We start from the raw sequence: 27,746 nt of genomic DNA on the forward strand, positions 1-27,746 counted from the left end.
CTCATCTCTCGTCGTTGTCGTTTTTCTCATTTACATCACCCACCTGCGACCCTCCAACGTCGTTGTTGTCCACTACTATTGATGTCGTCCGTCCCTGCAAACTAAAATGTTATAATTATTTTTTATCTTTTATTTTTATATATCTATTGTTAAAACCGGTCATGTTATGATAAATAGACATAACTATTTCATTTTGGATTGATGTCAATGTAATTTTTTTTAGTATAAAGATCAAAATACTAAAACCAATTAATTATATGAGATGATACTTAATTAGTCCACCATCAATACTTAGTTTCGATGTATGGTAAACCATTAATCTTTTGCACACTGGTGCCGACAAAACCTGTTTGTGTTCAGATCTACACTACTCTAGAGATGAGAGATGAGATCTTTCCTGGTCACGCTTTGGTACGAATCCTGGCGAATCTAATAATGCTGCAGGGATGAGGTTGTCAGCTTTCAGATGCAAAATGCATCGGTGGCACCATTTAGCACGGCTGAACGAAGACGAAGTCTTTCAAGGTCACGCAAAAGAGGCGCTGGCTCGAGATGGAAGGTGCTGAGTAAGGCATGAGATCGATGGAATTAATGGCCAAGATCGCTTGGGCCTTCTTTCGAGGGAGCATGGTATTGTTGTTCTCGTTCGAGTCACGGACACGATGCATAGTTCTATATGAAATAGCAGAGATTGGTGGACGGAGTTACTCGAGTTGTTTCTGAGGATTGGCAGGGAAACTGTTTGTACTGGCGTATGGATTGGGTCCCGCAAAGACGGCGAGTCTCGAGATGGACGAGTAAAATATGTGTCCATATGTAATTGGAACTATATTACTATATTAGCAATCGGAATATAAGCATAAAATGGTTTACTAAAGTAGTTTTGACTCTCGAGATATTATAAATATTATACATCAAAATATAAAATAAATCGAATTTAATATATTAGTCAAGTGTGCCTCACGCATATATTTTTAATAATAAAAAAGTAAAATAAAACAAATATCAAAATTAGGTTGAACGAAATTTCTTATTTAGATCACCAAAATATTTCAAGTAGCATTTCGTATTCAGACATCTGTGCTTCAGGACTAACAACAATAAGCTCTATCTTTTGCTCATGCTAAGTTTAGAAGAAAAAAAAAAAACTTCCAATCATCACTGAAATTACAATAATAAAATTCAACTTTTTCGTTATGTTTGATAGGGTCAAAACTGAACCTGCTGTGGCTCCTCTTCCTCTCCCATCAATTTCAACCTTGAAATGTCTCATTCTGTACAATGATGGTCTTGGAAACCAATGAAACCAACTACTCAACCCACATAATAAGCATTAGTACAAACTGCATCATTCTGCTTTTCCTACTACAAATATAGAGATGCAGCAAACACAATGTCTCGCTTAATTTTTGTAACAGCCTCTTCGAATTTGGATTCTAGTTCAATTTCTCCGATAGATTTTGCTGCCAGAATTAGCTGTTGCAGAACTTCCTCCAGCCTTTTAATAGCCCTGATTAAGCTACCTTCGAAAACTTGAGCTACTTCCATGATCTGATAAAATTTCGATCCTTTGGCCCATGAATAGACAGCTTCCATGATGTCTGGACGAAAAGCGTTGACAAAATTCTCGACGTCGATTTGGATCTGCCAGAACATAGCAAACAAAGATGTTGCTGAGTTAAACTTTAATTGTAATCAAATCTCGCTCTCTTTCATCCCAAAGATAGCAAAAAGCAAGTCAAGATAGACAGATCAAGACACCTTGCATTCAAGTTGAACATTGGCAACCCTTCTTGCTATTTCTTGCAGCTGAGAATAAAGCAGGTCAAGCCCTTCCCTTGGCTTAGGGGCATCTTGCAGCTTCTCCTGCCAGACAAAACATGAAAGCAGGGCTACCATCTCCTCCAAATTGGCATCTTTCAGTATCCCGCTAAACATAAGTTCAGTTAGTGTTAGTTCATCAGCACTGCTTATCTCACAGGCTACCTTGCCCTTCAGCTCCACAACATCCTCACTGGTAATATATCTGCAATTAGCAGAAGGCCACAGCTTAAGATAAGTCCAAAATGGTAAAAACCAAAATCACCACAATGAAGAAAATATGCATAACATTATCATAGCAAACAATGCACTAGCAGTTCATATTATTCCAAACCAAAAAATTGACTAGGTGTAAACCAGATATAAGCATATCAAACCGAGTAGCACTTTAATAAAGCTCCAAGTTATACCCTTGCTCCCCCTATTCAGCAGAACCTAACTATGTAGCAATGTCACACTGCACCTTTTTGTTTAGAACATAAAACTCAGACGCTAACACAAAGTGGCATTTCAAATATCTTGATGTCGACAGAAATGTAGAGATGAGAAAATTTACTCAGTTGCCATTTTGAACCACTTCATAGACTTGTATTGCTTACTAAAGCAGCATAGATTACAAACTTTCAAAACTTCAAAAATTACACTGCTAGAAACTAGTAACAAAGTTTGGCATCAAAAGTATGTTATTTATCTATTTAAACTATTTAACTAAGGGAACCGGCGGAAAGATATTTCGGTTTCCTAAAACCCAATGACGAAATATGTAACTGGAAAAATATGCTGGCAGAGGAGCTATACCCCAGTCTACGGAGAACCCGTTTCCTTGCTTTAAGCTCGTCTTTGAAGGCAAGTGCTGTTGAAGTTTGCAATGCTTTCCTTATCGACTTGATTCTGGCTGTCAAATCTTGCTTAGAATGAAAAACCTTCAGTTTTTGTTCAATAAGCGGTGAGTTTCTGATTTCATGCTTGCGGAATAAGCTTTCGATAGCCTCAATCCTTCTAATAGCTTTTCTATACGAATTTGATTGTACCTGTAAAGAAAGAGATGCTTATAAACCTAAGAGATCAGAAACAGGATGAAATCAAATAAAAAAATAGAAAGAACAAATCCTCACTTTCATATCCTCCTCAGGATCTAAAAGAGGTATCCCATCTTTGGCAAATCTTAAAAGAACTTCTGAAACCTTCTTCAGAGTATTCTCCCGAGCTTCTAGTGGCAAGAGATCCTTTGGAATGAAAAGACGGATACTGCTTAAACTATCAACCTGTTGATCAAATCACCATACTTGAGAATTAAAACAGCACTTGTGAGAGAGTTAAAAGTGAACCAAGAAAAAGAGGCTTCAGTAACCTGAGAGAGAGGCAACGAAACAACAACAGGTTCTCCGCGTTCATTTAAAGGAACAATCTTCGTTGTTTTCTTCATTCCTTCCTTATTCACGAAACATCTTGTGAGGACATCACATGTGTAATTAGCATCCTCAGGTCTTCTATCTGAAACATCATAAAGAATTTTTCTAAAATGACAGGAAATTTCATAAAAATGTTAAGCATATCCTTCAATGACTGGCATTAATAGTATATGTCACTTACCTTCAGCTGAGCCTTTTACCCTCTCAAAGCTAATTATTACTCCCCACGTAACCTGTTCCTCGCCGGAGAAAGATGGCATCTTGTCATCACCAACTATACGGATTCTAGCAAGCCGGCCAGGCTGCAAGAACGGCAAACAGTACTTCGGGGAGAATACAATATCACGAACATCGTTCTTTAAGCTTCGGTACTGCTGTAATAGATTATAATAGTCCTTCAAGCTCTCCTCCTCTTCAATAACCATAGAATCTCTCTCCATTTTTAATTCCTTTAATTGTTTCTGCAGAAAAAGAAATGAAAGTGTACTTGGAATTATTAGCTCTAAAAATAATGTTATAAGCATAATACAACTAAAGCAACTTGCAATTCAATTCATGTGTAAGCAAATCATAGAATTCTCAATACTTGAGGGAAAAGACATTTTAATGCCATTTTATCTAGTGACAAGGATCATCCTGGAACAAAAAAAGAAGCTAAGATTTAGATGACATCAACAAACCTCAAGATCAGGAAGAGATTGATCAGATTGAAATTGGTAGAATGAATTTCGAAGAAGTTTTTCCGGGTCACCATCTTCACATCTTATTTGATTCAACAGCATGTTGTAGCTTAAGTGGAAGGCACTGTTAACATAAGTCATATTAGAAAGGTATCCTATACTCCTAAACAATGTGTGCACATAGCAGATAAACATAAAACCAACCACACAGCCAAGAGCCAACATGCAGACATTATACATGCATCCAGATATGCCTATAGTAGCATGAACACCAGTGGTTATTGAGCACAACAGCTTTGATATGAAAACTCATACTTCAGGTTGTGACTAAGCAGGAAACATTAAAAAAAAAAAATCATGATGGAGTTTGGATAAGCTTCCAGCTGTTGATTTCAGTGATCCATGTTAAAAGAAAAACAACTGTCCTTGCTAGCTCCAGTGCTACACATCAGTTTGCAATAGACAAGGAAAGAAAATTAGCCTCTCCAAAACCTTCTTGTGACATGCTACGCTATGGTTTCCTTTATTCAAATAAGAGAATTGAAAATAACTGATGTAAAGAGTCTAAAAGATCAGCCATTTAAAGAGAAACTCAACTAAGAAAAACATGCGTTAGTTGTAGCATTTGGACAATGATCTCTAGATAAAAAGGACATGATTGGTGCCTTATTCAAAAGAGGGGAGAAGTCAAGGTTTCAAAAATTGAGATCAAACCAGTTCAGTCATTTCTAATATAATACATCTAGTTTTGAATCAGCCAGATCTTACAAAATGGATCAGATGATTGGATGGCCCCAAAATCGGAGGACAATATAAGCAAAAAAAATTAAAAAATAATTAAATGATAAGTAAAATAAAAAAAGAGAGGAATTAGAAAATTCGAAACATAGAAAACACAATAATTTCTATAAATTACTAATTTTTTTCAAATATTGATATTAATAATATTACTATTCTTAATATTTTCTCTAGGTCTAGCTAAATTTGTTAAGTTTATGAATTTAATAACTTTGTCATTGGATACATAGAACATGTTATTCCATCCATACCAGTAAGCTTGATTTTGGTTGCTGCACCTTTTCAGGCAGTCCAATCCAGCTTGTTTTTTTCTTTAAAAGCCCCACATTGAGGTTCCGGTGTACTATACCATTGTCACAGACAAATCTGTAAACAGAGAGTTCAATGTAATGTCTTATGCTCCTTTTGTTTCATTTTCTTTCCACTTCTTCCTCTAGACTCTAGAGTATGTGCCATTTTTCATGTGGTGCCAGCATTTCATGGGAGCACAACAGCAAGTAATAGCAAACAATCTGATAAGCCATGTAACAAAAAGCAAAAAAAAGGTGAAATTATGCGGTCAAATATTTTAGGACACTTGGTGTTGCCTATCACAGATTTCGATCTAAATCAGCCGATCCTTGATGCAGATCGGCAACTTTTAATATCCTGGGAGAAAATTGAACACATTTAAGCAAGCCCTTCTCTCTTTAATCTAATTTTGTGTGTTCACGTAAGTCTGATGTTTCATATATTTCCACAGTCCACTTCGATTTGTTTCTTTGGAGGCATAACTAAAAATCATAAAGATTTTACATCACTAAATTGATGGATAGTCATCCATTTCCAAGCTCTACTATTTTACTCCGAAGTCCCAAATCAAGTATCACAAGTCACAATGTATAAATACATTATCGAGAAACCAGACTTCAAATGAACCACCCTTACTGAGGCGAAGACCATGTCAGCCACCATCTTACATGATTGGTGCATATGTCATGGAGTAGATCCTTGGAAGGACACTACACTGGTAATATTCACTTGTAAGAAGTCAATAAGTGTATTAGTCTTCCTACGCTTTGGATATTTGATTGACACCAAATCCTTGTAACTGATATATGATGCAGATGTTATTTGGATTAGTGTTACCTGGAACACTCATTAGGTTCCAACTGTCTATCTTGAAGTTTCATGATAGCAAGATCAAAATTACAAGCATAAAAGAACCTCCATTGGATTACATTTCATACTTCATAATTATGTGTAGGATCTCTATAAAGAAAACAAAATATGTCTGAAATATTAATGTCCAATGAGTATGATGGAACTATGATATTAGTATTAATGTCCAATGAGTATGATGGAACTATGATATTAGTGCCAGCAGCATTTTTGTCAGGCAAGAAAAAAAATTTAAGTAACCGAATGAAGAACAAAAAGTATAAATCCAATTTTAGAGGAATATCTCATACCTGTTTAAACTATCAGCATTTCCTTTAACCATTAATTTAGCAGTGGATGGCTCCATTTTTTCATCCACCATTAAAATACAGATGCCACGCTGATCTATGCCTCGACGGCCAGCACGTCCACTCATTTGAATATACTCACCACTTGATATCCATCGAAATTTATCACCATCAAATTTGCGTACATTTGTAAATACTACAGTCTTTGCAGGCATGTTCAAACCAATGCTGAAGGTTTCTGTTGCAAATAAACACTGAAGAAGAAAGTTTGTATGTTTAGCAATGCATCAAAGACTCAGAGTAGATGCTTGTTTCACATACATCAAATTATGAACAAAGAATTTCTTCTATAAGTAGATAGGATCTCCTTAAAAGTCAAAAGTCAATATACTTTCTCCAAAAAACCAGCACAGATAACAAAAAATTTCAAGAAAATAACACAAAGCACCAATTATGAAGTCACAAATCATATTCAAACTGAACAAGGCTATGAGCATCTTTTATCATCTGGAATGTTGGGCAGTCAGTACCACATGCACAAAAAGAGCATGACAGGTAGATATCACAGACGTATCATGTTTCAAACAAGACAAGATAAGGAATTATTGCATTCACTAAAAATAAGTAGCACCAGAAGTAATATGACAAAATCATATAAAGCAACCTATAAATATCATAGGAACCTTATAAATATGTTGGTAAACAGTATAATTTGATATCACAAGCGTAGAGGTATAGTTAGATCAAAGAATGTAAAGTCTGAAATATTAAATAGAAAGATATGTTGATTTGAACTATCTGGCAAAATTTCCATAAAGAGAGCTCAATATGTAGAAAAGATACATCTACCCAACCTAAATTAGTTATAATTTTTTATAAACATGTTGTTCAAGAATCACTATATAGATTAGGACGTGTGACAGTCACATCTATGATCACAACTGAGAAACTCAGCAATGCACAAATTTCGAATTCAATCAAATCTAAGAAAAGAGGTCCTAGAAACACCATGAACCATACAGAGAATTGTGCCATATTATAATTAGATATATATGTAATAAATTAAGCATCTGACTGTGAACAAAAGATAACACATAAATGATAAATAGTAATTCTACGTGTAAGCATCTCACTATTTGTTAAAAGTAGTTCTATTTAATGCATTGCATGAGTACAAAGCATGTGAAATACATGAAAACTTCTTAAATGTACAAAAATCATAGATCCAGCAACTTAACAAACAATCATTTTTGCTTAACCAAAGCGGGTCGATCAATTCATCTAAAATATCCATTTTCATGGTTTCACAAGCTAAACTACTTGAACTATATATTACCTAGAACAAGGTTTTTAATTTTGTACCGTACCGAGCGGTATGCCCTAGCGTACTGCTCGTTATATGTATTTTTATATACATATATTTATATACATATATTTATATACATATGTATGTAAAAATATGTTTATATGCATATGTTTACTCATAAACATATGTATTTTTATATTAATTACTATAAAAATTATTTATAAAAATATCCCCTTTCCATCTCGAGAGATGGAAAGGGGGTGATGGCGGAGCGGGCGAGGATGCGACGCATCGCCTCCGTCCCCAGCTCGAACTCATCCCCCGCGAGGCACTCTGCAATGCTCCCGCGGCAACCAGATCCGACGGGGATCTAACCCAGGGCGAGCTCATCTCCCACTCCCTCATCGCTACCGCCCTCAATGACTGTGAGGAAGAAGACCAAGATGACGGCGAGAGCGAGAAGAGGAAGTAGCAGTCCTACCTGGGCTAGGATCCCTTCCTTCATCGTCAACCGCGACCTCCCCGACCACAGCGGCCACGATCCCTCCGCCCCCTACCGCGTTTTGCCCGACGAAGCGAGGACCTGCCCCCTACAGTGTTCCGCCCGATAAAGCAAGGACCCGCTCCCTACCGCGTTCCGCCGGACGGAGCGCTTCTTCATGTCCCACCACGTCCAACTCTCTTCTCCATCATGCCTACTCCGTTCGACGAGCGCCACAGCCTCATCTTCCTCGCCATCGTGCTCCTAATTTTGTCCATCAGTTGATACCGCCATGTAGCAGGCGATCCGTGTACCGATCAACTAACGAATCGATACGTACCACCCGATATGTGCGGTACAATTCGAAATTTAAAACCTTGACCTAGAACATGGAACATGCATGGTCATGATGGTTCATTGTACATCAAGTCAGGGTTGATATGCTATTTTGGATCCCAGTACACATTGAACCACTTGGGCACCCACTAACAAATTATATTGGCTTTAATGGTCACCATTTTGTGCTTAATTAGGTTAAAATATAATGGTATGCTAAATTAAAAGCTAAAAGTTGATACTTCCAATAATGTGGTACCTTGTGGTCTTAAACTTCTTTTGAATGGATCTTTGAATAGTAATGTATTCATTTTGCGACTGTAAATCTGAAAAATATTTGTTGTATTGGACTTCTAGTCTCAACAATTCGAATCTTTTATCATTGTGAATAAGTGAATAAAAGTACCACAAACTATGGATGCTAACCTCCAATCATGGCTTTAAGGTCGTATAGTTTCCCGGAAAACTTCATGAATCTCTTATGAAATTCATCAATCATACAAATGAAAGCTATTATCACTGACCTTGATGAGACCCTCTTGAAAAAGTATTTCAATCACTTCTTTCAGAATTGGAAGTAGACCAGAATGATGTACACCAATTCCACGTTTTAACAAGGGCAGCATATTTGATACCTGTTCAGAGAATGTTCAAAGGAAACATCAAGCCACAGTTTCCAAGAAACAGTTTACACAAGGAATTGGAAATTGAAATTACCTACTTACATATTGTTTCTCAACAACATAACACAAAGATATCTAAAAAACACACTAAAAGATGACCCAGTTCAATTATCAGAACCAAAGCATCATTTAATGGCAGAAACATTGATCACCCTTTTAAAAAAAGGAGAAAAATAAATTCCAAACAAATATGAAGAAGTCAATGTGTAAATTACAAAAAGGAAATATAATCCACATGTTAACACAAAATGAGAACCCCGAAAGAATACCAACCAAAAGAAAAGAAAATCCTCTGCTTCACCATAAGTTCCCTCAAAACAAGTTCAACTGACAAGTCTGAAATCAACCGAACTTATCTTATGAGAAGTTACTTTTATGGTTTAGACCAATGATGATGGTCAGATTCAACAGAGAGTAGGTTAAATTCATGATCCGTTCCAACTTTATCAGTTCAAGCCAATCTTATATATTTAAATTTTCCATGCTACCTTCTAGGGTGAAAATTTGTAAAATGGAAACCAGATCAGAACAAGAGTAGATCAAGCAGCCAATTAAAGTATACAGCAGGACTTGTGCTTAGATTCACTTTATCTTGAAGGTCACACCACAGAATTATAAAAAGAAATAGAAGTAGACGGAAGAAAGGGTGAGAGAAGAATATAAAAGGCGGAAAAAGGACCTTTGCCTCCAAACTAGATAGTACTTTTTGCAAAAAATGAGAAAGACAATTAGCTATGAAACTAAATCTTGCCTGAGGTAACTTCTTGTCATCATCAGAAAGTATATCCATGGCACTCCAAAATATTGTTTCGATATTCACTTTTTCATCTTCTTCATTTAAGTCCAACTTTGCCATCTGTATCACAAAATTAAGAAGAAAAGTTTTGTTATATAAATTGAAGTACAATCATAGTCTTGGTCTAACATAAATTTATTTTTTATTCAAAAAACAGAAAATCCAAAGAGTTTTACTGCTAATATTACACAAGCACTAGAAGTCCTTAAAAATGTCAATTAAAGAGACAATGGTCCGGCATAGTCCATATTGACCTGAAAAGCTAATAAAAATATGTTTAGATAAGCATCAAGTGCTCTATTTTTCTAATAAAACCAATTACAAACTAAACATTAGTAGTCAAATGTACAACCACACAAGTTCACATATATAATAAGCCTGTTGATAACAACAATCATTGTTATAAATTTATGCCACTAGCCACAAGGATGAATCTTCAAAAGTTGGTGCATTGTTGGACTAGCAAAGATAAACAAACATCTGAGGATTTTTTGAATGTATAAATATAACTCAAAGGATCCTATCGTGCAAAAGACTAGTAGTGTTACCTGCATTGCAAGAAACTCACATTCCCTTTTGCTAAAGCTGAAAAGTATAACAGGATCATATTGGCGCTGAATTATCATCTTCACCATCTTAAATATGTCACTTTCCTCACGAGGCTTACCAGCTAATAAAGCCTTCTGCCATTTTCCATTATCACGTTTGTTCTCCTCAGCTGGAACAAGGGCATTCAAAGCTTTCTGAAAACTGTCCTCTCTAAACTTTCCCTTCTCATCCACTACCAAATATAGGCCATTGCCCCCAGAAGGAAAAATGTAGTGCTGAAGTGGTGTAGGTCGATAATCTGTATAAACTATATGGCACGGTTTTCGATGAACCTGAAACGAAAAGAAAAAAAAATTATTTAACATGTACAATGTACATATTAAACCATCAAGAGAACCCTAGTGCAAACAAAAACACGGTGCTTAATATTTCAATGATCGGACATGTTCAAACTTTGATATGGACAGTTAGATGAAAAATTAGTGTTCAGTGTTCCTCATAATGAAACAGAGAGAAATTTGATGTTATAAAATTGATCAGTTAAAACTAATGTATCAAAATCCTCAAAATGGCTTTTGAAGTAAATTTTAAATGGAAAAAATAATAAATATGATGAAGAGAAAGAACCTTTGCAACCCAATCTGCAAACTCCTTAGCATTAGGAACCGTAGCAGAGAGAAACACAAAACGTGAGTTCTTAGGAGCCATAACAATGCTTTCTTCCCATACTACACCTCGCTCTCTATCACGCATGTAGTGGACTTCATCAAAAATAACCCAAGCCACCTCCCGCATAATTTCTGATCCTTTATACTGCATACTACGCCAAATTTCAGTGGTCATAACCTACAAAACAGAATATAAGATCAATAACATAACATAGTCAAAGAGTATAAGGTGAAAGATGCCATATGCTCACAGATCTACCAAGCAAGAGGCATTAGGTTCTATGGTTACATCCCCAGTCATGAGACCAACATCTGAAAACTCTTCTTTAAATTCCCTGTACTTTTGGTTGCTGAGAGCCTTGATGGGTGAGGTATAGATGACGCGTTGCTGATCTCGCAAAGACATGGCAATTGCATACAATGCAACGACTGTCTTCCCTGCTGATGTATGTGCCGAGACCTAGAATACCTCAACAATGAGAAAATGCACCTCCATTAAAAAACAAAGCTAGCAGAAACCATCACCAAGAAAAAAAAACAATCATCATATTTAGCAAACAATACACAGATGTTGCATGAAAATCTTACAGAAAGTACAATCCGAAGACCTTGTCAACATACTCGACCAGTCTTGAGAAAAAGGAAAACCACATTTACATGTTTAATGGAACTAGAAATCTGAAAATTTCATTCTGATGACGACTTTGAACATGAAAGGGAGAAACCAAATTATTCCAATACGACTAGGGGAAGAAACTGATGTTGAGCCTTTGAAACAGCACTAGAATGCTTCCACACAAATCGATGTATCTTTGAGAGTTGTAACACCAATAAACTACTTCAAATAGAACCGACGAAATGTGGAGTCCAAAAAATAAGCAAACGAGAAATTTTGAATTCCAAGGAGAAACAATAGAAGATTAAAAATCAAATTACTTCAAGTTGGATAAAAAGAATTTTCCGAAGAAATATTTGGTCTTTGAGCTACCTAGAGTACGTTAACACACACCAACAAAAAATAACACAAAAAAAGTAAAAATTATTCACCTAAGAAAAACAGATTTCCCCAATTCCTCATCAAACTAAATCCAGGAACCAAAAACAAGTACCCAGAGCCAAGCGACACGTGGCCATACCATGACGGATTCACCACTGTCCAGGCACTTGATGGCTTCCAACTGGAAGGGGTCGAGCTCGAAAGGGAACTCTCTAGCCGGAGTCTTCGAATTCTCGGAGGCAGGGCGGGGCCGCGTCGGGGCCGCGTAGCCATCGGGGTAGGAGACGTCATGGAGGCACGCCACCGGCTCGTCGAGGCGGACCACCGCCGCTTCCCTGGGTGATTTGGAGGGTGGCACGAACTCCGGATTGGAATCCTCAAGGGCTTTTCTCTTCAGTGACGACATTGTGGAGAGGGTAAGCGAGATGAGGAAGAACCCTAAATGGGGTTATTAGGGTTCTCCTCGAGATCGTCAAACTCAGCGCGACGGAGCAGAGCCGCCTAAAACCCTAGGTTTGGCAAATATACCTAGACAACCCTATGGGATGATAATATCACATATGACCTCCTCAAATTATAAATATTATAAGAAGTGCGAATTCCTCGCCCGCGGCCGACAGCGGAGGCCGCCTGCGCCCTTGCTCACGCGAGGGCAGCAAGGGTCGTCTCTGCTGCGCCCCCTCCTTCCTCGCACGAGGGCGACGCAGACAAGGGCAGGTCCGACGGAGCGAACGGTGGCGGAGGGCAGCGGTGCAGGGGTAAAATGTCTTTTCCCTACGCGATCAATACGCCCTACGAAAATTTATCAAAGATATGAGCTTTTTCCGAAAATTCGCCCTTATAAGAATACCTCTATATTCATAGATACCCCTTTGAATTAGAGAAAATTTCATGAACAATTTTCCAATTGGAATTCTATCAAATTATCATATATAAATATTATTTTAATAGCCATAATGGTTACTCAATTTTAGGAATTTTACTAATGTCAAACAATATCTCAATCCTAATTTCACATCGCAAGGGGAATAGTTTTGAATTAGGTTATTAGAGCTTCATATATCTTTGTAACATAATGTTACAGTATTTTTTTTATATTATCAAAAATACTATAATACAGTATAAAAATGTTATAATTAGACTAATTCGTCCTATAAATCAATCTATATGAAACAAAAATGAATAGGTAGTCAGAGGTATTTTGGATATTAGAAAAAAAATATAGGATCAAAAAATTTTAGAAAATAGGGTATTCTAGATTAAAAAACCCATAGTTTTTTTATGAATTTATATAATTTAAATATATTAATGTAACGACCTAAAATAAAAAAAATTAATGAGTAAAGTTTTACATAGCCTAAAGTTTTTATTTTCTCGTGAAGTATTCTTTATTTTAAAAAAGATAATATTAGATACGGCCTTCATCCCATCGACCGTCACCTTTGCCTTATCGTGATCATACTATTACATTGTGTTATAAGCTACTTCTACCATCATAAGACCCTTGTCATAATCCTCATCACTATTGCTATGGTACGATGATGACAAGAACAAAGGAATGCATATGAAGTGAAAGGCTCCCACTCCCTTCGTCACCCACTTTATCTTCCGGTATAGCTTTGGCATGAGTTTCAATACCCTCCTCTAATATGTCTTTAAGAGTATTATAATTGACGATCTCTCTAATCATAGTAGAATCATTATTGACACAGAACGTGTGAAGATGATGATGATGGAGATTAAGGATAATCTTAATTTTTAGAAAATAAAGGATGAATAAAGTAAAAAAATGTTAGGTAAGAAAAAAGAAAAAACTTAATATTTTTTTCGAGAATTTTACCCAAATATAATTATTATTTTTTTTTAAATGGAGAATAAATTGAATAGGATATGTGCAGCAGACATCCCTCTATTCGATGATATTTATAGTCACCCCCAAATAATGGACAACTATTCATTCTATCCTCGGATGTTTCCTATTCTCCCAATTCTATTTTATTCTATTCTCACCCAACCGATCATTGGCTGTCGATAATAAGAGAAAGAAGAAACCCCAATCGAACAAAGAAAAAGGAAAAGTAGAAGAGATTGAGGGAAACGAGGATATGACTCGCATTTTCAGCGGCTGCCTCGCCTTCCTCCTCAAGTTCTTCAATTTTCTCCAAGCCTTCGTCGGTATCTCCATCTTGATTTACTCCCTATGGTTGCTCAACCTCTGCCGTCGCCACGACTTTCCTCTCGATGTCGACCATCTTCCCGCTCCATGGTAAATCATGCCTACCTTCCCTATTGATTCCTGATCTAATGCTTGTCTTTTGCCCAATGAGCCAGGTTTGTGTGTGTTTCGATGGGAGTAGGCATCTGCCTATGTTTGATCACGTTCATAGGGCATGTCGCCGCTGAAGCAATCAACGGTTGTTGTCTCTGCTTCGTATCCTACTATTGATGCATGCTATTCTGTTTGAATGATTCATAATTGTGATGATATTTGTTTCACTTCCGTTGAAGTAATAGCATTTTGTTTGCTTATGTTTGTTAAAGATGCAATTTTCGTAATGCTTTACCATGAGTCGTCTACAATCTTTATATAATTTAGTTATTGATAGTGTTGTTGCAAATCTTCTTTCTTAGGCGGAAAAGCAACAACAAACTACTTGAGTATTTTGTTATTTTTGAGCTGGTTTGTCAATTGTTGATTAGGCCTGAAAGATATTTATATGTTTGTGTGTAGTAAATATGCACTGACTGAAAATCTTTGATGGAAACTTTGCTTATTATTGACTTGATAACAACTTATCATCCATCGTAAAAGATAAAAAGTCATCAACATCAGTCTTGGTTATAAAACTTCAAACTTCTAATCCTCTATTTAGGGGTGTTCAAATCGAATCGGAAAATCAAATCGAACCTGAATCGATCCGATTCAAAACCGGTTTGGGTCCCTGAACTGAATTGGTTTAAAATCGGTTCGATCCGAACCGATTCACCAATGATTCAGTTTTAAAGGCTATAGACAGTTCTCGTTCGGGGTACCCTTCTTTAGTTCGATTAACCAATTCAAACCGAACAAATTTTAGTTTAAAAGATATCAATCCGGTTGAGTTCACTGCCATAAGCCCTTAATCGGTTCAAACCAACTAATCTAACATACCCAAAGGTCCAATTTTACCAATGACGTGGGTTCGATTTCACAAATCTTGTTATGTCGTCTAATTGGACGAAGATTTTGATTCGGTTCAATTGAGTTGAACCGGTTCATTTGAAATATATATATTTTAAATTATTTAAAATTATAGATTGATTAACCGGTTAATCGAACCAAAGTAACCGATTTTAAATCTGTTCCGTTAGGTAGCTCCAAATCAGTTCCGGTTCGGAGTACCTTATTTAACCAATTCGGAGTACCTTATTTAACCAAACCGAATTTAAAAAACGGTTCGGTTTGGTTCGATCCTTAATGGTTCAGTTCAAACCGGTCTGAACACCCCTACCTCCACTATTCTTCTTATTATGCTCCTTCATTTTTCTCCTCTCTTGTCTAATTCAGATTTATAAAAAGTACCCAAGAAGTGCATGCATATTGCATTGTTGCAAGGTTGTGGTCACTTATAAGATAATTTTGTGCATTTTTTGGTTAAATCCGTACCTTATAAACATCATATGCCACTTCATATTCTAGTTATTAAGCTCTTATCACTTCGTTTCCTATTACCTTGATCCTATCAACTTGCCTGTCTCATGATACAACACATTGGCCTTGTATAGACCCATGGATACATTAGATATATTCAATTAAATATATTTCTCTTTTCTCTAGAAGGCTTCATATCTAAAGAACCCAACCTATATATTGTTCTACATGCTATGAAGCTTTCTCATTTTTCAAGTATGTCTTTCCAAATCTCGTACAATTATGGTTGCATTAGAAGATGGGATTAGTTTAATCTCCAATACTCGTCCCCTTTGAACTTGTTCCATCCTGTAAACTAAATTTCATTGGTAGTTTTTGAAGTGTTTAATCTCCAATAATCTTTTTGTTTCTTGTAACTAGAATTCTTGAATCATGTGATGCAGTAGTCCAACTTGTCTGAATGATGATCCATGAAGGATAACTTCACCATTTGCTTGTGCCATCACATCTTCACTTATAATCGTAGCTTGCTTACATTGCTCTACATTATTCCAATTCCGAAACTAAACATCTCTTGTATAGCTGTAACAACTGAAATTCTCAACATAACTTAAAAGAATTCATTTTGGCTTTTGCCTTTTAAATTTTGCTATCTTCTGTTCTGGTATTTCAACATATACAATCTTATCAAGAATTCTCAAATGATCACCTCTTGGGAAATACAATATTTTCAAGAAACATTTGTATCTGTCCAATGCTTAATTTTGTACGTCTTTCTTAACTGGCTAAATCTCAGTTTACAATGTTGAGCACCACATTGATTATACTAGAAGTAATTCTAGTTGGTGGTCTGGTTCTAAACAAGCACTGGGAAGAGGTAAAACCAATCACAATCAGTTTAAAGTACAGAAAGGATCATCAATGTCATGTGCAATATGTCATGTGTAATGCAGGACCTTCCATATGACTCTACTGGAGAACTAAAAAGGGTTCGTGCATTTATAGAAGATAACATGGACACATGTAAATGGGTTGCTTTAGGAGTGATCATTATTCAGGTGAGCAGTGTTTTTCACCATGTATACTTCACTGTTATATTCCCTTTCTTGCCATGGTTAAAAGTATTTATTTCCTTTGTTCTCATTGTAACTTACCCTTTTATTGTTTGTAGAGGTTCATACTGCCATTGGATTACTTTCATTTAAAAGCCTTACCAGTGCTATTTGCTTACCATTACAACCATTGATTTCCTGTCTACCACTACTATGGCAATATTTATCATTCGTTAATATTTATCATTCATTGTCAAGTATGATAAAGATGAAAAGACATAGGGAGAGGAAAGCACAAAATTGGGTATAATTCCTAAAAATACGATGCTATCACGAACAGAAATATTATAAAATTCAGAACTAATTTTGCATGTTTTCTTTATTTATTTTTGTGTAACTATACTTCATTTATATGATGACTAGAGAAGAAGTTGGGTTCCAGTGAAGTTTATCATTATCTTCAAAGTTATGTTATGATAAGTTTTAGGTATTTTATATATTAGTTTTCTTGTATAATACAATACAATTTATTTTCTAATAAACATACAATAATTACTTCTAGTGGTTTTCCTATTTTTATTTTACTATCGTTAATTTTAATTTTAATTTATTTTTTTTAAATATACCCTAAATATGAAGATAAAAGAATACTCCAGCATAGCATATTATTTCCTCAAATTTTTTAATGATATTCTATATTTTAAGTATTATATATTTTTATACATATTAATTTAGTCTATTTTCTTAGTCAATTCCAATTCCTTTAATTCAATCCAACAATTGTATCGATTTCACTTGTATCATTCTAGCCCAAACCTAGGATTGATATTAACCTTGTGAACTTTAATAGTGGAGCTATCTTCATGTGTAAATTTACAATCTTTGCATGCATTTCAATATAAATTTCTTCTGAGAAAGCCTATTTGACATTCACTCTTATAAAGTGATAAAATTTTCATTTCTTTTCTTTAAATGAAGTAATAACTGATGCGTAAACTGTATCTAAATCCTATTTCCATTTATATTAGCATAATTAAAAAATGATATAAAATATAAAATCTTTTTATTTTTATCCATATTTTTATGTTTTTATAAGAAGTGGATATGGATTGGATTAGTTCTTGTAATGATGTTGTTGTTATGCAATAACGGTGATCTTTTACTAAATTTCCAAAACAAAATAGTTGATAGTAAAATCAAAACATGATTTGAAGCACTGGAAATACCTGCAAAGTCTTTGTATTCTCAAACATTTCTTGTTCTCTTCAACAGGCACTGTCACTTCTATTGGCAATGGTGTTACGAGCCATGATTCCTTCTAGGAGGATGGAATATGACAGTGACGAGGATTTTGTTGTCATAAGGAGACCTCTTTTAAACCCACAGGGTGGCCCCCCTTATACCACAAACTCCATTGACAACAAAGGGCTTCACTCAGACATTTGGGGCTCAAGGATGAGACACAAGGTACTTTATTCCACCTTTTCTATCTTATGGTTCTGTTTCCCTTCATCTACTCGTTCTTAATGCATTGACATGTTTGATGGGAACATGAATTGCTTTTGAGTTGGTTTGTGGTGTGTGGCATAGAGTCAAATGGCTCACTACTTTGGTTGGTACACAGTATGGATTGAATCAGGGTGAGCTCACATGTAACACGGTGGATCCAGCGACACAATGCCCATGAATTGGTAGTGGAAGGCGCATTAGCATGAAGCGTTCGCCTCCTGTGACACATCCATTCTATGTATAGCTCTGGAATTGGGATCTCTGATGGCTCGCAGTTATCGTGCTATTGTTTCGCGTTGCTGTAATATGTGTTATAATCTTGGGCTGCACTGATCATGTAATTATTCGGAGAGAACCATTGGGCTATCGAGGACTGAGCATGCTTGCGACTTTTCTGTAACCTGCCATATCTTCTCTGCATTAATCTCTGTGACAGAGGTATGATTATGGTGTCTTGAGAGTCCAATGCTTGCGTCCAGCGTGGCCTTCCTCAATAATAAAACAGGCTTTCAATTCAAAGAGCGAAGATTAAGATATAAAGATAAGTTTATGTTTTTTTTATAAATAAAATTTTATTTAGATATATAAAATAGGGTTAAGGTTCATTAGCCATAAATCGTTTAACTTTTTATGATGTACTCACGTTTAAAATAATTTTTTTATATTTTAAAAAATATAATATAATTTTTTTCCTAATCTACAAATGTTATAGTTTGTGACATGCTAACTCATAATAAATTATTAATGTAATAATATGTATAATTTAATGTAATAATATGTATAATTTAAGTTTAAATAAAAGGTATATTTTAGCTCATGTGATTTCGGTCATGGATCACTTAAATCTTTATAGTTTTGTTTATGTCTAAAATAATTTTTATATTTTTAAAAACGTAGCATATAAATCTCTCACAGTAAATCTAAGTTGACAGACATTAGAGTATGTTTACATGGTATGTTGATTCATAATAAATTATTAATATAATGACATATAATTTAAATTAAAAAAAAAGTTTTTTTGTCGAGGAAGAGGAAGCTACGAAGGTCGTAGCGACGGACAAAGATAGAGAGGCAAAGGTAGGAGAGGCTGGAGATGAAGATAAGGAAGAGTTGGACCATCACGTCGTAGGCACGATGAGTAGGGGGCATAGGAGAGGATAAAATGAGAGGCGGTGAGATGAAAATGCTCAAGAGGAGGAAGATGGATCAAGAGACTATTACATGCATAATGTCGAACTGGTCGATGCGCATCCACTTGAGATAGGATCAAAAGCTCTTGAGCTTGTTTTTAGTGTAGGAAAGGATGTGTGCATACGACACCCTGCTAAGTAGCAACGGGTCGGTGCTATTCCTAGTGGTCGCTTCTACGATGATATTTCATTCCATGATTGATGGTAGTCTCAATTTTTTAAATTTAAATTACATGTGTTATTACATTAATAGTTTATTGTGAATCAGCATACCATGCAAACAAACTCTAATGCTTGTTAATTCAGACTTGACATAAGGAGCTTATATATTATGTTTTTAAAAATATAAAGATTATTTTAAATATTAGCAAAATCATAACGGCTGTCTATGAACAAAATCACAATGACTAAAATATTTTTTTTTAAACTTAAATTATACGTATCATTATATTAATAATTTATTATAGATTAACATACCATATAAGCAAACTCTAACAACAATTAACTCAGACTTGACGAAAAGAGTTTTTATGTTATATTTTTAAAAATATAGAGATTATTTTATATACGAGTAAACCATAAATGACTAAAATCATAAGAGCTAAACTTCATCTTAATCCTTTAAAATTTTAGTCTAATTGTGATGTATAAAATCTATCGATCATGAGGTTTGAAATTTTATTTGATGCATTTACATCTAAAATACTAATCTGATATGATGTATTAAAAACACTTAGTAGACATTCAGGAATCAAAATCTTATTCGATGTTTTTTAACATTAGGATAGACACTTGTTTTACAACACATGTTGGAAGAATTGATCGGATAATGTTCATCTGCATTAAGCTTGATTAAATTGGAAAACATAGCAAAGAGCATCAGCTTCCGACAAATGTACAGCTAATGATCTTTATAATTGCAGAGGGAAGTGGAGCTCAAGCTAATTTGGTGGAGATGCTCCTTCGGCGGGCATTCGCCATGTTGTCCAGCTTCGTTTTAGCCGAAATTGCATGCCTGCCAACGATGGGAGGCCATGCACCTGAGCTCACCGCCATGTCTTTGAGGTGCTGCAGTCCTTCGAGAGTCTCGACCACCGTCGACATCTGAGGCCTGTCTTTTGGATTAGGGCTGATGCATCGCAGTGCCAGCGACGCCACCTCACGAGATCCTTTGGTGGAGTAACTCCCTGCAAGCCTATGATCCATGATGCAGCGTAGTCTCCTGCTGCTGGTCAAGTAGGGCTTAGCCCAGTCCACCAGCTTCTCCTCGTTCTTGGGCTTCGTCTTGTCCATGGCTCTCCTTCCCGTTAACAGCTCCAGCAACACGACGCCGTAGCTATACACGTCGCTCTTGGTCGTCAAGTGCCCTGCATCAACGGATCACAAGACTTGCTGTTCGATCTATCAACGAGATGACTCCCGGATTAGTGATGGAAGATTCACCTGTCATGACGTACTCGGGAGCGGCGTAGCCGTGAGTTCCCATCACCCTCGTCGTGACATGGGTGTCTTCGCCCTCAGGGCCCATCTTTGCCAGCCCGAAATCAGAGAGCTTTGCAGTGAAGTCCTGAAACCAGTCGAAGCTTCGCATGAGTTCACGGTGAGCGATTCTGATGACTCGTTAGAAGAGAAAGCTAAGCGATCACGAACATGATCCAGCAGGATATTAGAGGTCTTGAAGTCTCTGTAAATGACGGGCTTCTCGGCGCCGTGTAAGAAGGCGAGGCCCTTTGCAGCTCCAATCGCAATCTTTAGCCTCGTTCCCCATGACAGAGCCATGGATATCCCTGCTCTCGGATCATTGCTTCTACGTGAGAGGCTGAGACGAGCAATCGAGTCGGGAAAGACGAGGCCTTACTCCTAAAGAGATGGTTCTCGAGGCTGCCACGAGGCATGAATTCATAGACGAGAAGACGCTCCTCGTCCTCGCAGCAGTAGCCGATGAGCTTCACCAGATGCGGATGCCTGAACTGCCCCAGAAATATCACCTCTGCCTGCAGAGAAACATGCAGAGCATCATGGCGCAAGGCAAAGGTGAGGAGGAACAAGGGTTGAGTACAGGTGAGGAGTGGGGGGGGGGGGGGTTCACCAGCCATTCCCTGTGCCCCTGTAGCCCCTCGACATCCAAGAGCTTGACGGCGACGGCCTGAGCTTTGAGCCCGGGCCGCATCCTCTCGTCGATGTAGCCCTTATGCACGGTGCCGAAGCCGCCCTCCCCGAGCAAGAAGTTGCTGGAGAAGTCGTGCGTGATGGCCTTTAGCTCGCTCAGCTGGAAGGCGTACAGGCCCGCGCCGAACGAGTGCGAGAACTCGTCGTTGGCGTTCAACCGAGCCGAGCAGGGGCTGCTGCCGAGATCCGACGAGGAGAGACGGCGGAAGAACCGCAGCTCCGCCACCTTCTTGGAGAGGTCTGCTCGCGTCGGCCGGCAGCGGCTCAGGTTCCCCAACACCACGTGGTCGTCCGCGGTGCAGCACTTGGCGGCAGCGATCGGCCTCCATGGCCTCGGCATGGTGGATGGAGTTCACTGGCGAGGCAGAAGAAGCAGCTTGAGATGATCGACCGACGCGGACATTGGGGGATCGATGGCTCTCCTCTATTAAGAGCTGCCGATCCCACGTCACCCAACTGCTCCAACCACTCCGCCATTAGCGCTGCATTCCTTTGCTTTTCTTTGGGTTGGTTGTGTGACTCCCTTCCTTTTTGTTCTGGAACTCGAGCTCATCACTCTTGTGTTTTCCTTTTGGTTTTACTGTGAGATGAGCAATATCAGGATTGAAGTCTCTTTTGGTCCTCGATCTGAGGTCGGCAGGTGGACCAATTTGAGTGGTGTAGGCTTCCCAGGCCCCAAAACAAAAGCAGCAACGGATCTTTCTGACTCTGAATGGATTGGTTGAGACACGCAATAACAGCGTCCTACTCCTCAGTCAGACTCGCCAGTTCCTGATGACGGCCTCGTCGGCGTGTGCGTGGAACTGATCACGATACAGAGGAAGAAAGGTTATGTGTGCGCCACTGTGGCTCGTGTCCTCCTGCGTAACCCATCTGTGTTTTCTTTCGAGTCTCGGCAGCTTCTCTCATCGACCACAAGACGTCTTTCCGCTGTCGCTTGTTAATACTCTGTGGGCTATCCATCTGACCGCTCCACTGACGTCCCGCATCGGCCATGAGCTCGTGCCTATGGCTGTGATGGATGCACTTATTGGGGTGAATAATTGGTCATCCCAAATGAACGCGAGTATCTGATTAATAATCGTCACCTATACTTGAAACCAGGAAGAATACATTTCAAGCAGTATACCAAGACCAAAGGCCGACCGTTCGTGAAATGATTCAATACAAACTAGTGAGCTAAATCGCAAGCATTAATACCGAGAAAACTACAATAACAACTAGCCAAAGGTTCATGGCACCAACGTTTTGTGGTACCGAACTCGCCAAACTTGAGATGCAATACAAAGCACAAGTGAATTGGTAAGTACATCAAGCGTCGACAACAGGTCCGAAGCCACAGCATGTCAAAGCCCTCGAGCTTCACAAGCAACAAGAGCTTTCATCCAACCATACATTGCTCACAGGAAAATCGCGACATAAACAACCACTGATCGTCTCATCAGAGCAGCCTATGTTTTACTTTGTAGCAGTCACACACTCACCGCTGATTCTCCCTCCGCCTAACATACCGAGTTCTGTCGTTGTATCTGGGTCTGTCTTGAGCTCTTTGGGGAACTGGTTCAACCCTCCTTTGCCTCTCAGGTGATCTTTGAACTATCTCTCCGTTAACAAATAATTCAGCTGAAAGAAAAAAAAACAAATAATTCAGCTGCAAATATGGAAATCACCAAACATGTCATATAGGAAACAGGGAGAATTACTTTTTCCTTCGAGTAAGCTTGCTGAAAGTAGACCAGCTATAGGGAATTGTACAAAAGTGTGTAACCAGCAACAAGAAAATAGGTACTTGTGTAACTTGGAATGCCCTTCTTTAAAGATGACTAAGGAATTTAAGCTTGCTCTGTGGCAATAAAATCTTTATATCAGAAGGAAGCCTCTGTGGTCAATTTTACACAGATGACATGACACTACAGTGTTTGGGTGGCACTGAAAATAGAAGAAACAAATAACAGGGGTGGAGGAGAAACTAAAGGAAATAAATAAATAAATGGATAATAAATAAAAGGAAAAAGGCAAGATAATGACCTAAAAGCTATGAGAAACTTCAAATCAACCATTTGATCCTTAAACACACTCTTAACCAGGGACATATAGGTCAAGAATATCACGGACTCATGAGATGTGTTAGCAAAAATAGAATGGACATAAAATGGTTGGCAAGTTTCCAGATAATTCAACTAAATGAATATTTATTCTTGTTTCTGTCAAAATTCATATTTACTAGACTCCATAGTACACATACCAGAATAGATGAAGTATACGATTAGTATCTTTTGCATACATTCCACAGTTGTCATCTATAGACAATCCAAATTTATTCACAGAAGTCAAAACCAGCAAAGATTGACAAAAGTTAAAGCATTTCGTAGTAAGACATCTAAGAGTACCAAATATCCCTTTAAGTGGTAACACAATTTCAACATAATGGGGCTTGTCTTAGGATGTCAACTATTCTTAATCACATTCACGAACCAAAATACATTTATAAAAAAAGGTATCAATAATAAATGTCATACTCTTGATATTTTTATTAACAAGAACAGTCATTGAATAAATGTTGCTTGTTACTTTTAGTCATAACATATATTGGGGCTAATTACAAATTACCCCCTGTAGTTAGCTACCTTTAGTGTCCCGGTCCCTACACTTTAAAAAGTTGTATTGACATCTCTATAATTATAAAAGTGAAATATTTATGTCCATTTGCCATAACGACGTTAGTTTTACCGACGAAAACACACAAAAAAAAGACAAAAAGGTAATTTTATTATTTGGTGGTAGACGACGGCAGATAGTGACGTCGTTGGCATCGACGCTGACATAGACACAGTTGTCTGGCCACCTCCGACGACGATAAGGTCCGCGCTAACCACGACACCACCCACCTCCATGAGGAGCGCGCCGCCGACTTCATCGCTGCTTGTCCCGTGTCGCTCTACATCTGTGTCAACGCCAATGCAGATGGTGGTGGCCATCGTGACATCAACGATGAAGATGGTGATCGCCTTGCCATTGACCTGTTGGGTGGATTGTTGGAGCTCCTACCGCTTCCTCTGCTACCGCGTCAGTTCCAACACCACCTCTTGCCAAGCGACCATTTCGCCGCTCTACATTTGTGTCGATGTTCAACGCGGATGCAAAGTGGTGCCGCTTGGCATCTACGTTGGCACCAATGCAAATGCAGCGCCCTCTCCAAGCTCGTGGAGAGGCTTCTTGTCTCCCCCGGTCGTCGTCCTGTGGCAGCTACCACCACTCGCCTCTTCAACACCGGCACTTCCGAGACTATGATGATGACAACCGCGACATTGGCCTTGAGCGACGCCCTAACTCCCCCGCTGCCGCTCACAGTCACTGCACAAACTCATTCCCCTCTCTCCAAGGTAGTAGTCATCTCATTCCGTGTTAACTTCGTTCTCCGTCTCAGACCCCTTTCGCTCTCCCTGCTATCAAGATGCTAAATCAAGGTTTTTGTGTGATTGCAAAGGTGTTCGATTTGTTCAACCAACGGCGGAGCCTGAGTCAAGTGCTCAATCAGATGGCCTGAGTTAGGTGTTGTATCGACGCCGATGTAGATATAGAGCGATGCCACTCGACAACTGCATCGGGCCGACGCATATGCAAAGCGGCGAAAGGGCCACTCAGCAAGAGGTGGTGCCAGAACTGACGCAGTAGTGAAGGGGGAGGTAGGAGCTCTGACGACCCCAAATTCAGGCCAAGGCAGGGATCCGCCCAACGGGTCAACGACGAGACGACCATCATCTTCGTCGTAGATGTCGCGGTAACCACCACCATTTGCATCGACACAGACGCAATTGCCGCTCAGCAATTGCGTCAGCGTCGACCCAAATGCAAAGTGGTGGGCGACGATAAGGTCGGCGGTGCGCTCCTTATGGAGGCGAGTGGTGTCACAATGAGAGCAGACCTTATTGTCGTTAGAGGCGATTAGGAAATTGCATCGACATCGGCGCCAGCGATACCGCCATCCACCACCACCAATGCCATCCGTCACCGAACATTAAAACGTCCTTTTTGCCCTTTACTTTCGTGTTTCCGTTGATAAAACTAACGTCGTTAGGATAAATGAACATAGATATTTTACTTTCATAAATATATGGATGTCAATGTAACTTTTTAAAGTGTAGGGATCGGGACGCTAAAGGTAACTAACTATAGGGGTAATATGTAATTAGCCTCATATATCGATAGCTTTAATTAAAGAGTAGCAATAAAGCCTGAAATTAGCCTTTTTCTGGTTTATTTTTAATGAGTCTTAAGTGATATTTGAATAACGAAAGAAACATAATTCACATGTCTCATCTTCACTGATCAGCAATGTTACTGACGAGAAGTGCAGAATTGTTAGAGAAAAAAAAATCAATGTAAGTCCATTAGCATTCAAAGCAGAATGTTGCCTCACAAGGCTCTTCCACTTTGTCAAGATGGGCTTGTTGTCATATATATGGAAAAAAAAGTTATTTTTGAAGAATAAGGAGAAAGATATGGCCACACAATTACAAAGGAAAGGCCTCATCTGTCAAGAGCCAGCCAAAACTAAGACCATAGAGTAAAAAATAAGAAACTAAATGAGCTTAGACGAGCATGTGACCAAACAACCAAATCTGTATGAACACAATAAAAAATAAGCATAGTATGATAATGGCTAAAAGATGCTTATAGGTATAACTTACCACCATAATCCTTGTTCTCAGCATCAACATAAGAATCTGGCAGCACAAAGAGAACACCAGGAAGACCTGTTATCATGCAGGACAATTGTTGTGACTCACATTTACTATATATGGCATAAATGCTCTGGAAATTAACCCAAAATTTGCAAGAAATAATGTAAGCCAACTCTGAGATATAACAGGCTTTTCAACATAATATCCCCCCAATATATACATTTTCAAGCAATTAAGTACACAGAGGCCATTGTAAACACAAGAACTCTTACTTCTCGACAGACTAGAGAGTCAGCAATAGTTACATAAAGACAACAGAGGCTCCCCATGCAGGATTAACATCATGATAACACTACCAATGAATGTGTCATCTATGACCCTTAACATCCACTAGAGCATGTTGGCGACTCATAAGCTTCATTTACCCAAAATGTAAACTACGAACTGGTTCATTCTACAGAATAATGAAGCTGACCTTCGAGCTTGTTGGATGTTTCCTCATCGATTTCGCATCCAAACCCAAAGTAGCGCTCACAGGATACATTGTAAATCCTCCTTTTCGCTTCCTCCTCACTAGCTTAACACAAAACAAGTAAAGGACAAAAGATAAGATATCGAAAACCAAGATTAAAAAGGAACGAATGCAACAAAACAAAGGAAAGAAGGAAATTGCAATTTTTCGCCGTGTTGTACTGTTTCAATGGAAGTTTCATACAAGACTACGAAGGAGAAACCCCTAAACGGGAACAGCACACTAAAGAAGAAATAAGGAAAATGGGAAGAAAAGAACATATACGACGACATCTAACAGGCATCGTACCTGCCGACGACCTTCGCTAGGGTTTGGATGTAGCAATCAATCATCTGTTGCTTGGTGGCCCCCTCGCCTCCGGGCTTGTCCATAACAATGAGCCAGTGCTCATAGTCACAGCCTGGAAACAGCGGCGGCATCTCTGTCGGCGGTCGGTCGCTGAACCCGGAACCGCCACGTGACCCGGCGGTAACGGGCGAGTAGGACGAGTTGCCGGCCCGACGAACCATGCACCGGCGGGACGCACCGATGGGAACGAGGGGGGTTCCGGCGGACGCCAAGCGGAGGAAGCGTTTAGAGCGGGTGAGGGTGATGAGAGAACGTGAGCCGAGGAAGGGCGACGACACTACAGCGGCGGAGACGGCCATAGGTGGCCAAGAACGAAGCGGACGGGCACGGAACAACCTAATCTTGATGAGCTCAGAGAAGAATGATATTTACAAGGTTGTGTGGTGGTGGGGCCGTCGTTACCAAATAGGTTTTCGGATTTTTTAATTGCACTCATCCAAAAATGCTTGTGTCGTAACAACAAAAAAGAATCTTAATAAAATCAGATATTGTACAATTCTTTCCCCCTTCTTTTACTTTCTTACACACTTCTTAACAAATGATTGGTGTATACAAATCACCCACTTACAATAATACACTACTTTATTTTAATTTGTTGTGCTAAACAATTAACGCTATTTCTTTGGCATATGATCGTATCAAATGGTATGTATAT

At 38.4% G+C, this 27,746-nt stretch overlaps 4 protein-coding genes across 6 annotated transcripts; 1 reads left to right on the top strand and 3 right to left on the bottom strand.

The window, feature by feature from the left end:
- Positions 1 to 1,158: 1,158 nt before the first annotated feature.
- LOC135608404 (DExH-box ATP-dependent RNA helicase DExH9-like) lies at positions 1,159 to 12,730 on the bottom strand. 3 transcript variants are annotated; one of them, XM_065101251.1, is made up of 14 exons: positions 12,115 to 12,730; positions 11,238 to 11,438; positions 10,938 to 11,156; positions 10,310 to 10,642; positions 9,717 to 9,821; positions 8,807 to 8,917; positions 6,163 to 6,413; positions 3,914 to 4,037; positions 3,415 to 3,694; positions 3,173 to 3,315; positions 2,937 to 3,086; positions 2,620 to 2,852; positions 1,762 to 2,026; positions 1,159 to 1,644 (listed from the first exon to the last, which is right to left on the bottom strand). In XM_065101251.1, exons 1-14 carry the CDS (start codon positions 12,379 to 12,381, stop codon positions 1,366 to 1,368), a joined length of 2,961 nt encoding a protein of 986 aa, XP_064957323.1. In that variant the 5' UTR covers positions 12,382 to 12,730; the 3' UTR covers positions 1,159 to 1,365. The 3 variants fall into 3 exon arrangements, with proteins under 3 accessions (XP_064957323.1, XP_064957340.1, XP_064957331.1); XM_065101268.1 differs by having other exon boundaries at positions 11,230 to 11,438; positions 12,115 to 12,304; XM_065101259.1 differs by having other exon boundaries at positions 11,238 to 11,447; positions 12,115 to 12,251.
- A 1,199-nt stretch (positions 12,731 to 13,929) lies between these two features.
- LOC135608413 (tetraspanin-20-like) lies at positions 13,930 to 18,619 on the top strand. The gene is made up of 6 exons (XM_065101278.1): positions 13,930 to 14,241; positions 14,307 to 14,406; positions 16,403 to 16,483; positions 16,560 to 16,664; positions 17,931 to 18,125; positions 18,283 to 18,619. Exons 1-6 carry the CDS (start codon positions 14,081 to 14,083, stop codon positions 18,343 to 18,345), a joined length of 705 nt encoding a protein of 234 aa, XP_064957350.1. The 5' UTR covers positions 13,930 to 14,080; the 3' UTR covers positions 18,346 to 18,619.
- A 1,481-nt stretch (positions 18,620 to 20,100) lies between these two features.
- Positions 20,101 to 22,373, bottom strand: LOC135608421 (probable serine/threonine-protein kinase PBL15). The gene is made up of 5 exons (XM_065101287.1): positions 21,447 to 22,373; positions 21,216 to 21,351; positions 21,008 to 21,144; positions 20,801 to 20,924; positions 20,101 to 20,724 (listed from the first exon to the last, which is right to left on the bottom strand). The coding sequence occupies exons 1-5, from the start codon at positions 21,864 to 21,866 to the stop codon at positions 20,294 to 20,296; spliced, it is 1,248 nt and encodes a 415-aa protein (XP_064957359.1). The 5' UTR covers positions 21,867 to 22,373; the 3' UTR covers positions 20,101 to 20,293.
- Positions 22,374 to 22,701: 328 nt separating this feature from the next.
- LOC135608424 (multiple organellar RNA editing factor 2, chloroplastic-like) lies at positions 22,702 to 27,436 on the bottom strand. Its single transcript, XM_065101299.1, has 4 exons — positions 27,032 to 27,436; positions 26,687 to 26,784; positions 26,218 to 26,283; positions 22,702 to 23,149 (listed from the first exon to the last, which is right to left on the bottom strand). The coding sequence occupies exons 1-4, from the start codon at positions 27,388 to 27,390 to the stop codon at positions 23,007 to 23,009; spliced, it is 666 nt and encodes a 221-aa protein (XP_064957371.1). The 5' UTR covers positions 27,391 to 27,436; the 3' UTR covers positions 22,702 to 23,006.
- Between the last annotated feature and the right edge of the window lie 310 nt (positions 27,437 to 27,746).

Source organism: Musa acuminata, chromosome BXJ1-2, assembly GCF_036884655.1.
Source record: "Musa acuminata AAA Group cultivar baxijiao chromosome BXJ1-2, Cavendish_Baxijiao_AAA, whole genome shotgun sequence".
Taxonomy (NCBI): domain Eukaryota; kingdom Viridiplantae; phylum Streptophyta; class Magnoliopsida; order Zingiberales; family Musaceae; genus Musa; species Musa acuminata.